The 13,667-nt window shown below is 63.0% G+C and overlaps 1 protein-coding gene across 1 annotated transcript in view; it reads right to left on the reverse strand.

The window, feature by feature from the left end:
* The window catches only part of LOC119101348 (inactive tyrosine-protein kinase 7), a gene marked incomplete in the record, with an annotated part of 71,579 nt that overhangs the window by 49,058 nt on the left and 8,854 nt on the right, over nt 1–13,667 (reverse strand). Inside the window, 1 exon segment of the mRNA XM_037224674.1 lies at nt 9,886–10,197. Within this exon segment, the coding sequence (XP_037080569.1) occupies nt 9,886–10,197 (312 nt within the window).

The following is a 13,667-nucleotide window of genomic DNA, read 5'->3' on the forward strand; positions in this document are numbered from 1 at the left end:
GCTCCCGCCCGGCTCACGTAAACCCGGACAGGCCCTCACTCGGCGCGGCGGGACTAAACGTCCATCGGTGGCTAGGTACGTAGCTGAGTGTATACAGAGCCCGAGTCAGCGCCGAAATAACCGCCCGAGGCGCCGGTTGCGGCTCCTGCATGGCTCCGCTGCCTCCAGCTCCCTGCCCGCTCCCTTCGGCGCTCCCTCCATCGGGCTCCCCTGCCTCCAGCTCCCTGTCTGCTCCCTCTGGCGCTCCCTCAGCCTGGCTCCCCTGCCTCCAGCTCTCCGTCCGCTCCCTCCGGCGCCCCCTCCGCCTGGCTCCCCTGCCTCCGGCTCCCCGTCTGTTCCTTCTGGCGCTCCCTCAGCCTGGTTCCCAGGCCTCCAGCTCCCTCCGCTGGGCTCCCCGTCCGCTCCCTCCCTCAGCCGGGCGGCGGGCGGCCCCTGAGGTCGATACGGCCCCGGCCGGGGGAGTGATTTATAGAGCAGGGGTGGCGGGAAGCGTGTCTGGCCGCGCCGGCCGTCTCTCGCGCCGGCGTCCGTTGTCGCGTCACGCCTGACAGCGTAGGGGCGGCCAGAGCGACGCACAAAGCGTCGCGAGTCTCAGCGGCTGTCCGTCTGGGCTACGTCCAGCTTCGTTGCCCAATTAACAGGCAGCGTCTTTGCTCGCCCGGTGTACGTTCACCATCGAAGCCGGTGTATGCCGCGTGCCTCCTCGCTCGGAGTGAGCCCGGACTGCGTCGGCCCTGTGCCCACCCGGGCTCGCCGACCTGCGCCACGCAGGCCGCACAGGGTTCGGGACATCCTCGCGGCCAGCGCGAAGGTCGCCGTCCCTCAGCCCTGCAGTGGCGGCTGCAGGTGTTCCCATCAGGCGCTGAATGCGCTCAGCGGACTTGTCCGAGGCAATGCCTATTCATTGCCGGCAAGCCGTTTGATGAGGATGCTAATCGTGTGGACCACGTCGATGGAGAGAGGGTTAGTGCAGATGGCCAGACGTTGGGCAAGCGTTGGGCGTCGACTGTTTTCGACAAATAAGTTGCGTCGTAAATCGTTGTTGCTGTAGCTGATGCAACGAGCGAACAAGCATCACTTAATTTGCATATCTTACAAATTTTAATTCACCAGGGAGCATTGTTCCAGAACTGCAACTGGCTCTCAGTATACTGCTGCTGACCTACAACGCAAGCACATTTGCTCCGTCCCAACACCCTTTCCCAAGATAAGGAAAAGCGCGACGTTTGAAAGCTTCAGGGCGGTTGGTGGGGGTGGCCTCCGCCGACTGCAACGGGTAATTTTCAAAGTGGCACGATCCTCCGCATGACCACGTCTATAAATTAACGCCAATAGTAACCGTAATTTATCACACGATGACAGTGCATCTGCTCCGTCAGCAGAGCGCCATTCTCGCCGCGCTGGCCCACGGGGCGCCGGCGAAATGCTGACGTCGGCCTATTTCACCGTCGCCTGGCAACGCAAACAACAATGCGGCCATTCTGTCCAGCTGCGCCGCGATTTGGCTCGGACTCGAGATAAATTAGCGGTTCGCATCGCAGATACGGGGCCGCGCTGTTGTGCGGCACAACCGAGCCTTTCTGTCGGCCAGGGTGAGCTGACATCGCGGGGGAGGGGCCTGACGCCGGGACAGAATGTGTCGGACGGCGGGACAGAAAGGGCGACGGCGCGACGAATGCGCGCGCGCGCCAGAGGGAAAAAGAGCGCGGCAGAGCCTTCACGGCGAGAGTGATAAAGCGACACATGTAAAGGGCGGACACTGCGACAGGAGTGAGACAATGGCGTACCACCGGCGGCCGACGTCGTATTCGGCTAGACGACCAACGAAGCACAGGAACGTTCAGGTCTGGGCGCGCAAGGTGGTATGAGCACATTAAGGACAAATTCGAAAAATACACCAATAAGCCGGGTTGAGTTATATTTGTAATATATCAAGCAGTATCACATTCAAACATCATTTAACCCGCGTTGAATGACTGGTGGGAATCTGTCCGCATGAATGGAAGCAATATCGCAAAGTTAGCACTGTATAATGCTAATTCCATTAAACTAGACTCTTACCGCGCGTTTTAGCAGTTAACTCATTCCCCGTTTTCAGTCCAAGATTAACTTCATTAGCATGGTCAATCAATCGCAAACTTCAAAACATTGGAATGCAAAATGCAACGCTGGTCGTGTCGGTGGACACGAATCAATGCACACACACTCTTGTGGAGCACTGAGGCTACGGGGGAGGGGAGGGGACTGGCAGGACAGACAGGGTTGAGAAGTGAAGGAGTGATTGGACCAAATAAAATGGCCGGGGCGAGACAATATGGAAGGATAGGCCGGGCACAGGCTTGTGAGCAATCCCGGCCAGTGCCGGGGAGGTTGCTGTAATTTATCGTCGGCATTTTTACGGTGTTCCAGCAGTCACCAGGCCCGCTCCGCCCGCTAACAAGGTACCCAGCCGGCTTTAGAGCTTCATAAATCCTGGCCCAGTAGATTCTAAAAAGTTCCCTCGGAGGGAAAGGGCATCCTTTAAAATCGCATTCAGAACGGTGCGGCGGCGGGCGACCGCCGCGGCGGCGGAGAAGGCCCTGCTCCTCGCTGAAGTCGATTCGAGTCGCCGACGCCTCTCCAGCACTAAGCTGGGATGTGATGGAGCGGCGGCATCACGCAGAGTGACGTCCGCACTGCAAGGTCAGCTTCGGCCATGGCACGCAGCGTCCGGTTTTGCTGCAACCCGGCGCTCAGTGCGACCGGATGCTGAATCCACCGAGCGAGAGCGTGTCCAACTGCGAACTCAGCAGCGAGCCGCCGCTGCAGGCCCTCACCACGTCCGTCGCGAACACTGCACGGACCGGCCGAGGGCCGCGCCACCAACTCCGTCCACACCACCAGATAAACACCGTCGCCAACAAAGTCCCGCAATTACGCCGTGATGTTTGCCTAAGCCGCTGCGACGGGCACCATGATGGATGTTTAACTGTGACCGCATTCGTTCGGGCGTCAGCTAATGTTCTCAGCCATTAGCTATCATTCATCCACCGCCGGGACCGGTGGCGCTGCAGCGGCCGTGCAAAACAACGACGGCACATCGCTGCTGCGCTCACAGTGACGTGACGAGAAACTGGATGCCCCAGCTGCGCAGGCCACGCGGGCTGGGGTCGCCCGCTCTGCAAGGCAGATTCCACCCGAGCTGAACCGCTCCGACATCTGCTGTCCGCGAAACAGCAGCCGTCTGCTCATCATCTATCGGAAGACGACCTACCGCCGAAACCTCATGCCTCGAACGCGCTAATCCCGTTTTCCACTGTCACCAGCCGTTGTTTTCCGATGTCGCTAGCCATCATCCCACCGGACAATGTGTTAATCATGCATTCTCCCACCAAACTCCGCGATCTATGCCATGTTACCGTATACCCAACATCCTTACATCGCGCACTGGATCGCTCCACGTCGATGAAACGCCTCGACCCTAAAAACCGCTGTCTGGCGCTCAAACCTTCCATCGCACTCCCCCCCCCCCCCCCCCCCCGCCCGCCCCAACCTTCGCTGGGCACGCTGACAATCAGCCACCCTGTCCGCGTACCCGCCACGCCACGTCTCCTTCAACCCATCAGCCACACTCGGTAGCCTCTAGCCCCGTACCAGCCACACTCGGTCTCATCTACCCTGTACCAGCCGCACTCGGTCCCCTCTACCCTGTACCGGCCACACTCGGTCTCCTCTGACCCCGTACCAGCCACACTCGGTCTTCTCTACCCCTGCACCAGTCACACTCGGTCTCCTCTGCCCCCGTACCAGCCACACTCGGTCTCCTCTGCCCCCGCACCAGCCACACTCGGTCTCCTCTACCCTGTACCAGCCACACTCGGCCTCCTCTACCCTGTACCAGCCACGTTCGTCTCCTCCATCCGGACGCCAGCCGCCGTTATCCCGTCATATCTGAGATCTCCGATCTGACGTCCGCCGGCCAGCGCCGGCTGCGACCCTGCCGCGCCGCCGCACAGAAGCCGTGTCCAGCCGCGCCGACCGGTTTTTTGTCCCGCCTCGCGACCTTTGTCGGCGCAGCGCGGCCAGATATGCGGATCTGCGCCCGGAAAAACGGTCAGCTCCCAGTACCACGCGACTCCCAGCCAGCGTCGGATGGAAGTCGACCGACGGGAGCGGTGATGCCGACCGGCGTTGTCGCAGCCATGTCGTCGGCCTCCGTGCGTTCGGCTCGGTCAGTAACTCGCAGCTTGATGTGCACTCGACCGACGTCGCGAGATGAAAGAAAAGCAGAGCGCCGAAGACCAGACTTTCCGTCAGCTGCTCAAATATGCAGTATGTTGAAGTTTCGTGTCTCATTTGACTAAAGGAAGTGAGCAGCGATAAAGGAGTTCGCCGACGGAAGCGGGAATACGGGGGCATGAAGGTAGGGGTATGGCGCGAGTGGGTGGCTGGAAAAGGAATATAGGGTCAGTTAGGAGTCACTGGGAAGCGGCTGAAGAGAGACCGAAGAACGGTAGACGAATTGTCAGAGAATGACACAGGGATGAAGAGCGAGCTGCAAGGGGACTGAGGAACAGCTGGAGAGGGTGCGGCAGGTGGACTGAGGAACGGCTAGAGAGGGGTTGGAGATTGGACAGGGAGTCATCTGTGACTGTAAAATCGCTGCAACACGTCGCTAATACCAGTTGAGGTAGCAGGACTGAAGTGGACCAAGAACCACACGTTACTCATTACCAAGTGTAACCAAAATTGCGTCGGCGTTTTCTTGCATGCAACTTGGTGGAGCCGAATTCCGAAAGCTTCCATAGATAACAAGAACTCTAACGGCAGAGGGACTGTGAAGCAGGATCACCAGTCAGACCCCGTCTGGAGCGAGTCAGCTCCCGTCCGACAGGGGACTGACTGAGGCACGTGTCTGTCACGTCCCGGTCGGCGATGACGTTGTCTGGCCGGACGGCTCGTCGCCGCCGCCGCGGGCGGGGCTGGCCGGCCGCCCCGGTAAAAACACGGCCGGAACCGGCGGCCTCGGCCCGTCGGACGCCACACCAGCCGGCATTGGGGCCAGCAGGAGGCGGCTCGCCGGCAGCGTCACGGCGGGCGGGGGCCGCCGCGCGGGCGCGCCTGCTGGCAGCTCGGCTGACGCTGGACCGCGACAAAAACCGGCGACAGCGCCGCTGCCGCTTTATGACGCGGCCTGATGAGATCAGACGCCGTCGCAGCGGCACCAGACCGTGCCGCGAGCTCAAACACGAGGCAGACGTTTGGTCCGGCGTGCGGACGCACGCGGAGTGCGCTGCAGGGACAGGAGGAAAATGTCACTCTTTTCTCAGGTTGAATTAGCGAGGTGCCTGTACGCGGAGGTCTGTCGCCTTGCGTAGAACACAGCTATTTGTGGTGTGCACGCCGTTGCAGACAAGTCATGTTCTCTTCGTCTTCTTCGTCTCCATTGTCTTCAATGATAAGTGTGGTACAGCGTCAAGCAACCGTGTTAGTGGCGCCTGCTGTTGCCACCTGTCTCCTTCTTATCCCTTCCCCGTGCCCTCCCCATGCCTCCTTCAACGCCATGCCGTGAGCCCCGCTTGTATGTGGTCCCTGCCCTCGCAAGCTCGGGATCACTCGCGCTATAATTCCGCACGCTCTCGCGAGCCGCTGTCGCCTCGTTGGCGCTGCGCCGCCCGCGCCGCGGGTCGCTCGGACGCCGCCGGTGGTCCTCGCGCCGCGCTCGCGCTCGTGACACGCGAGCGGCCGATGACATGATCGTCGGGCTCGGTCACCACATCGACAGGTGCACAAACGAACGCGATCGTCCGATAGAGGCCGACACGTCACTTGACGCGCCGACAGCCCGCCACGCCAGGAATGCAGATGGACGTGGCGATGGCCGTCGCGGTGCGGTTAGTCGGCCGGCTTGTGGCTGCCCCGCGTGCCGGAATAAGGTCGGGCAAAGAGCGTGGACAGTCGTAATCGATGGGCGAGTGACAAGAACCGAATTGGTTTATCGACCCGGCAATAAACAGCTGCACACACTCGCGCACTGCGACGCGCGGGCTGAGCCGACTGAACGCGGCTCGGGCTTCACGGATGCTGGCTTCACGGACGCTGCGGGTCCGTTCGTCGTCGATTATTTCACTAGCTCGACCCGGGGCCCACTTTGTCTTTTACGGCGCCCATATACCTTCCCACATGGGAGCCGGCCGTAAACTGACGCCGAGCGGTGACGCGCGGGGCCACACAGGGTGAGCGCGGCCGATCCGCTGCGACCTCGCTGCGGGTCGCCGTCGCGTCGGCCGGCGCGGCGCGGCGTCCTCAGCGACGCCGACAGCGGCTCGTCGGCCGGGCGACAGGTCGGCGTCGGTGCCGGGCATCCCGGGGCGTGGTCCGGTCCGGCGGCGCGGCAGGGCGCCGCCGCCGTCGGCAGGACACGCCGCCGCCACGATGTCAGCGTGTTTGTAATCAGCCACGCCAGGCGCCCTCATAATTGTTACACGCCACTGGCTGAACAAATAACTGGAGCCGGGCCGGGCGGCGCGCTCTGTTTACCGCGCTGCAGCCGAGGTGCTGGCGCGCCCCCGCCCCGCCCCGCTCCGCTCCAGGCACCGGAGGTCAGGAGGCGCCGCAGACGGCTAGGGACGGACGGACGGACGGACGGACGGCACGGCTTGGCCCGCCCGCCGCGTCCGCCGCCGCACCAGCGGCTGCGTCACGCTCTCAGGCGGTGCCAGGACCACGGGCTGGTCTCTGACCGCAGCCCACTGGCCCTGCGACCGCGTCAGTAGCCAGCTGGCCGCGTGATGGACAGGAGACCACCGGGGCTGGCATCCGCCAGCTATTCCGGAATGACGCTTCTGCTCCGAATCGAAGAGGATAAACAGTAGCCAATACTGTTGCTCTTCGATGTAGGGCAGCTAATGCGACAATAGCCGCCGCCTGCTCCCACCTCTGTACACTCGTGCTTCTTGTCAGGCGTGTCACGTGACCAATCCTGCGAGGGAAGGAAGCGCTCTCCAAAAACCTCTGACGAGCCGGTGGCGCGTGAGCTGCCGGCGCTCGCCGCCTGGCTCCGACCCTGATCTCCGGCGCCACAGGATCTCACACCCGCGCCGATCTCTGGCGCCACAGGATCTCACACCCGCGCCGATCTCCGGCGCCACAGGATCTCACACCCGCGCCGAGCCAACACCTGCGCGACGCCCGACCGCCGCACAAACGTGCCGTCCCGGCGCCGGGAATACGGCGCGGCTCGGCCACGCCGCCCAGATGATGTAACGATCGAATTAATCAGCCGCTTTTAGCCTCAACTAAGGCCTGAGGTGTTGTGCTTGGCGGCGGCCGGAGGTCGGGTGGCCGGCGCGCGCGCCGCGCCGCCCATGTGCTTACCGGTGCGCGTCTGCCCCCCGGTCCGGTCCGGTCCGGTCCGGCCTGAACAAACAGGAGGACCCCAGGCTGTGTGGCTGCGGGGGCGCGGTGTAACTTATGCGTGGTTCATTTGGACGTCTGCTTGCTGACAAGCAGGTCCCGTGAGTGGGTGAAAATCGGCGTCACGTGTCAGGCCGCGGGACATTTGCAGCAGAACGGGTGTCATGTCGGCACGAGACCGTGCCATGTCGGTGTGTTTTCCCGCAGAAGTGAAGCGGAAGATGTGACGTGCCGGGTTGTTGCGGCACACGTCGCTGGACGTTGCAAAATGCTGGACGTGTCTGGGGCGACCCCGTGGACATGTCGCTTATCCGTCCTGGCATAAAACTGGCGGCATTCGTGCACCAGACCGCACAGACTGATAACATGTCATTATCCCCGGGCCAGTGTGCCGCAGTGATGCATGCTGCAGTTGTGGAAACGTGTGCTGAAATTCCGCAAATCGATGTGCTGACCAGCGAACCATACCGACGAAGCGTTTATCGTCATTCCGCCAATGTCAATACGAGGAGCTGAAACATTGTGTTACATTTCGGGATAACAAGAAAACTGGGAAAATGAGGGGATCAATTATCTTATGCACGCCTCCGCACGTTCAACATACGTGTTTCACCCGCGTCACTGTGCCTACCCTCCCCCTCACCCCCTCCTCTCCCCCCCCCCTCCTCTGACTCCCAGCAAAACTCGCCAGCGGCGGCTCTGACACCCCGGCGGACGTGCCCGGCGAGGGGCGGACGCCTGTCCGTCGGGCGCAGGCCGGGGTCGGCTGGCGCCACATGTGTCGGCCCGGACACCGGGCCCGCAGTCACACCCGGCTCCGCTTACAAACGAGCGCCGCCGCGCGCAGGCGGCCGCGCACCATCGCCGCCCAGCCACCCGCGGGCGGCGCGACGGGACGGGACGGGACGGGGTGGGGTGGGGCGGGGCGGGGCGGGGCGCAGCGGGACGGGACGGGATGGGACGGGACGGGACGAGACGGGGCGGGGCGGGGCGGGGCGGGGCGGGGCGGGGCGGGGCGGGGCGGCGCGGCGCGACGGGACGGGACGGGACGGGACGGGACGGGACGGGACGGGACGGGACGGGACGGAACGGGACGGGGTGGGGCGCAGCGGGATGGGACGGGACCGGATGGGATGGGATGAGATGGGATGGGGTAGGACGAGACGGGATGGGATGGAACGGATTGGACGGGACGGGACGGGACGGGACGGGACGGGACGGGACGGGACGGGACGGGACGGGACGGGACGGGATGGGATGGGATGGGATAAGACGAAAATGACCTGACAGCAGTGAAGAGCGACAGAGAACAGAAAGGCAATGTCGGGAGCTATCAGTTGTGTGGCTTCTCCTAATCCCTTGGACGAGTTGAGGTAGCGACATACAGACAAGCCTTCTAAAAAAACTCGTACAATCCTACAAGTTGGCAGATCTCAATCCGGTGTTGGGGAGCTGACCGCAAAGATGGAGGAGGAGGGGGTATGGAGAACTAAGAAGGGTTCCAACTGCATGACAGGACTCGATGTGAACATTTAAACCGCACACCGGATAGGTATTCATCAGGGACGAGGAATATGGGAAACAGCTTAACACAGACACAGAGTCATTACATTGGCAATAGAACAAGAATATGCAAGGAAGAATGGAGCAGCTCACTCAGGGGCATGAACGAAAAGAAAGAGGATAGCACCCGAAACAGGCACATAGCGTAGCACAGAACAGAGGCACGTCGCATTAGCACCAGCCCATTATCGACATAGCCAGCCGGTGGCAGCGACGGGGCATACTTAGTCTTACTTCGACAGTTCGCCTCCGTCCAGCCTGGCACGTACTGCCTGCATTCCGAGTGCTAACAGTCCCAAATAACCCGACTGACGAACGCGGAAAGCCGCTGCGCCGCTTCACGCCTGTTGCGCCTCGATAGATAAACGGGCGCCGCAGCCGGCCGCAGTCGGGCCTGCCGCTGGTGTACGGAGGGCAGCGTGCCGTGCAGCGACGGCGGCACAGCGCCGCGCCCGCCGCCGCCGGCCGGAAGCGCGGCTGCGACCGCCGGCCAAACACGCGCCGCGTGCGCCGGTCAGCGCGCGACGACGGGCGGCCGCCTGGCCGTGCGCAGCCCGCGGGCGCCGTCCTCGGCGGACGCGCGGACTCGCCGGGGAGGACCATCGTGGGGTGGGGTGGTGGGCGGTGGAAACGATGGAAAGGCGGAATGTCCTGAGGGTCTCGTCCCACAGGAGCGTCCTTGACACGTCCTCTGACTACCGGCACGGCCGGAGACGGGGGCCACCCGCCAGATCCCTTACAAAAGCCGGCTTATAGACGGATAAGCCTTTCGGACCGGAGCATCAGGAGCTCGCTAGACGTTTGGCCTTTCTGCCCCTACTTAGTCGCATTATATCTGTGGTCTCCCCGATTCGCCTCAGGTCGGAGACCGCTGATTTCAGGGAGGTCCGGCCGGGCCGGCGGTAGGACAGCCAGGGCGGTACTCACACTGGATGGTGAGCGAGGCAGCCAGGCTGGTGAGGCTGAAGCCGGTCGTCACGTTCATCGCGATGCAGGTGAAGTGGCCGGCGTCGCGGCGGCGGTCGACACGTGTGATGTGCAGGTCGCTGCCGCGCTGGAAGCGGCGGCTCGAGTTGAGCACCGTCTCGCCGTCCAGTTGCCAGTAGAAGCGGATGAAGCTGGTGTTGGAGACCATGCACTCGAGGTCGACGCTGGCGCCCTCGCGCACGGCCAGGTTCTGAGGGTGGCGCGAGAAGTAGAAGTCGTCCAGCGCCGCGGCCGCGGTCAGCAGTAGACCCACTGCAACAGGGAGCCAGGTCAGGTCACGGTGCGCCCTGAGCTTCCCCCACCCGGCAGCGTCACACCCAGTTATGCATGCACGCAAACTGTACCATCTGTACCGCTACGAGGCATCCTAGAGAGCCCTTCAACTCTCCTAGCAGCCTGTGGTCACCCACCACTGCACGGTCTCCTGCCGTGACGGACAGCCGGGAGGATTAGCCCAGTCCGTGGACGCCAGCACCACACGGTCTCCTGCCGTGACGGACAGCCGGGAGGACTAGCCCAGTCCGTGGTCCCCCGCCACCGCACGGTCTTCTGCTGTGACGGACAGCCGGGAGGATCAGCCCAGTCCGTGAACCCCCGCCACCACACGGTCTCCTGCCGTGACGGACAGCCGGGAGGATCAGCCCAGTCCGTGGACCCCCGCCACCGCACGGTCTCCTCTCCCGTGAAGGATGACCCTGGCGACAGCCGGCACGTCAGCGGCCGCCACCGCCGCCGCTGACGGCCTCCGTCATCGGCCGGCCGCTCTCGGCGCGCCGAGGCACCCGCTGCAACGCCAGGGGACTCAGTGCGCTACCCGCCGGAGGGGCAGACCATTAATTCATTGCCGCGATCCAGCGCAACTGTGCGGCCGGCAAGCGGCGCCGACGCTGCGGCGGCGAGTGATACAGGCCCCGCCTGGGGGCCCCCATCCTGCGTGTCAGCAACCCCAGGCGGGGTCGCGCCATGCCCGCGCCGCATGCGGCAAAAATCGGGCCCAATGATTTTTGGTCCAAGCAGTGGACGCATTTGCCTGACACACTGAGTAAGGGAATGCCCCTTATCTTAACATCAACATCTGTTCATTCGTAAGAAAACATGTGTCCCTTACTCTTTGCAACTTGCACGCAACGTAGGAGCCCTTATCATGAAACACGTGCACCTTTACGACGATATCTGCCTTCCAAAACATACCACATCAAAATGAACAGCTGTACACTGCAGCTGCAATATGAGCGCTGGTGCCAGAATGCCACCGGCATCACCAGCCTTCAATTACGGTTGTCGACCAGAAGCTCGTTGTGGTCTGGGCCTGGAGCTCCACTTCCACCGGCCTTCGATGCGTTTTTCACAGCGAGTTTCCATTTCCTGTTACCAGGAAAAGCCGCGGCGCTGTCACTCGTTCGCCGCTACCGAAGCGCCGGCACAAGTTCAGTATCGGTCGCCGGAACCCAGCCAAAGAAGCAGCCAAGTCTGTCTCGCACCTTCCGCGCCGTTCCCTTCGGTTCGCGGCAGACACGCACAGAACATCACCGCCCCCTCGAGGAGCGCGGTTCCTCCGCGTCGACGGTGGCCGACGGGCCTCCCTTCGCCGCGGGTACCGTGTCCTGCGTGGGCGGTGGGTCCGCCGGCGGTCCGGTTCTCCTCCGACGCCCTCCGCTCGGTGTCACGTTCACAGAGCCGCGCTCGGTATCATCTTCGCAGCGGCGCCTTCGGGGAAGTTCGCCCGCGGCGCGCGCGGCCCGTGTAATTGGAATGCGGCGGTGTCGGCCGACGCGGAGGGCGCGTCCGTCAGGCGGCTGGCAGGGGACCGGGTGCCGGCGGCGGCGGGGGCCGGGTGTCAATGTCGGCAGGGGACCGGGTGTCGGTGTCGGCGGCGGCGCGGCCGACGGACCAGACGCATGATCGGAGCCGACGTCCGCGGCCGTCCGTCACAGAAGACGTCCCCCACACGGACCGGGACCGGCGCCAGACGAGAGCGACTGGCTGTAGTACGCATACGCATTCGTCTCCTCGAGGTCTGCTCCTGATCGTAATTGTCTCCTGGTCCGCTCCTGATCGTAATTGTGATTGCCAGGTCACGTGCGTGCGAATGACTTTGAAAACGCTCCACTCGTACAGCGCGGCCGTGGCGGGATGGCATTTTGTTTGGATAACGGTACCCAATGATATCGGCAGGCTCACGTTTCATACACACGCTGCCGCTCTTCCGGGCCATGACTCGTTCTAGTACACGACTGAGGTTTGCGTTTGGTAGCTGCAACCGACACCATCGACCAAAGACGTCGTCTATCGTCTGGTGTTGTTTGTTCAAGCGGGCCGGGAGGAATACCGCAGCAGGACGCGTGCTACGTTTGCGATTTGACGCGTCCAGAACACAACTTCAGGAAGATTTCACTACCTTTCGAAAAGTGATCTATGTTGTCTACGGCCTCAAAACAAATACCAGACTTGTAATAAAAGTTAGACGCTGGCTTTGCTTCGAATGCAGCGCAAGGACTGTCCTACGGTCACAGGATTCTATCACTCTGCCCTGCTCCTTAAGCCGTGAGTGGACATTGTTCTTGCCCGTTTTACGCTACCTAACGCGGCGCATAAAAACGTAATGGGCGGTTGCCAACTTCGAACATAACGTGGTATGAGTGCGATCAAGCCACTATCGTTCAAGCTTCGAGTGCCGCTCGCCTCGCCGGCTGTGCGCCACATGGCCGCGCTAGCCCCGCAGCCAGCGGCACGTGATCCGCCTCCCGCTGACCAGGCGGCGAGGCAGCTCGCCCTCTCGCCTCGGCGCGGTGTCACCCGGCATGACCTCTCCATTTACAACCCTCTGCACTTGTCACCGCCCGTGGTGCGGCGTCTAATGGGTATATCCGAGGGGCAGAGTTACGAGCGGGCGGCGCCAGGTACCGACCAAGCCCATGCCGTACGGAGCGGTGCCGTCTGGAGCCGGATGAGCCGATGGCGGACGAGCTGAGCTGGTGATGTCACCGCTGACTGACAAACCTCCCCTTACTGACACTGACACTCTCCTTACCGGTCCGACCTTAACATCGGCGACTGGCAATCACAGCACTCAGCACGATCTACAACTACGAAAGGACAAATATCACGCGTAAAAACAAGTTTACAGGACCAACTCGTGAAAGACTCCAGTCCACAGCACACCGATCAAAAGCCCCTCAAGTCACGGGACCCACGTGACTTGAGGGGCTTGAGGCGCCAGCCCGATCTATGGGATGGCTACACGGCGTCAGAGAGCGGCCGTGCCCCCCCCCCCCCCCTCCCCTAGCCCGCCCGCAGAGGTGTGGGCGGCGGCCAGCAGCTCGGTCCCTCAGCGGCCCGCGCTCAGAAGCAGCGCCGGCCAGTGTATGCTGGGACGCTGCCAGCCGAACTAGACGGCGGGCGAGCCGGCCCGGGCGGCCCGCCCGCGGAGGGGCCGGCAGCCGACGCCAGGTCCGCCAGACCCCGGGGCGTCCCGAGGATCGGAGCCTGAGCCTGCTCCGCGTCCGGCCCCGGCCCCGGCCCCGGCCCCGGGGCCTCAGGTTCGGAGCCGAGTGCTCCCCCATCGTCGGCCGCCTGGATGCGGCGCCGCCGGCTCGCGCCCCCCGCTGTGCTCCTCATCTATTCGCTGCAGCGCGGATGGCTCCATAACTCAAAGCTTTGGCCGGGTACAATTTGGCGCCGCCCCTCCCTCTTCCCCAGCCTCAGCATACTCCAGACAGAGA

The sequence above is a fragment of the Pollicipes pollicipes genome, unplaced genomic scaffold, assembly GCF_011947565.3.
Source record: "Pollicipes pollicipes isolate AB1234 unplaced genomic scaffold, Ppol_2.1 Scaffold_2555;HRSCAF=2994_pilon_pilon_pilon, whole genome shotgun sequence".
Classification (NCBI taxonomy): domain Eukaryota; kingdom Metazoa; phylum Arthropoda; class Thecostraca; order Pollicipedomorpha; family Pollicipedidae; genus Pollicipes; species Pollicipes pollicipes.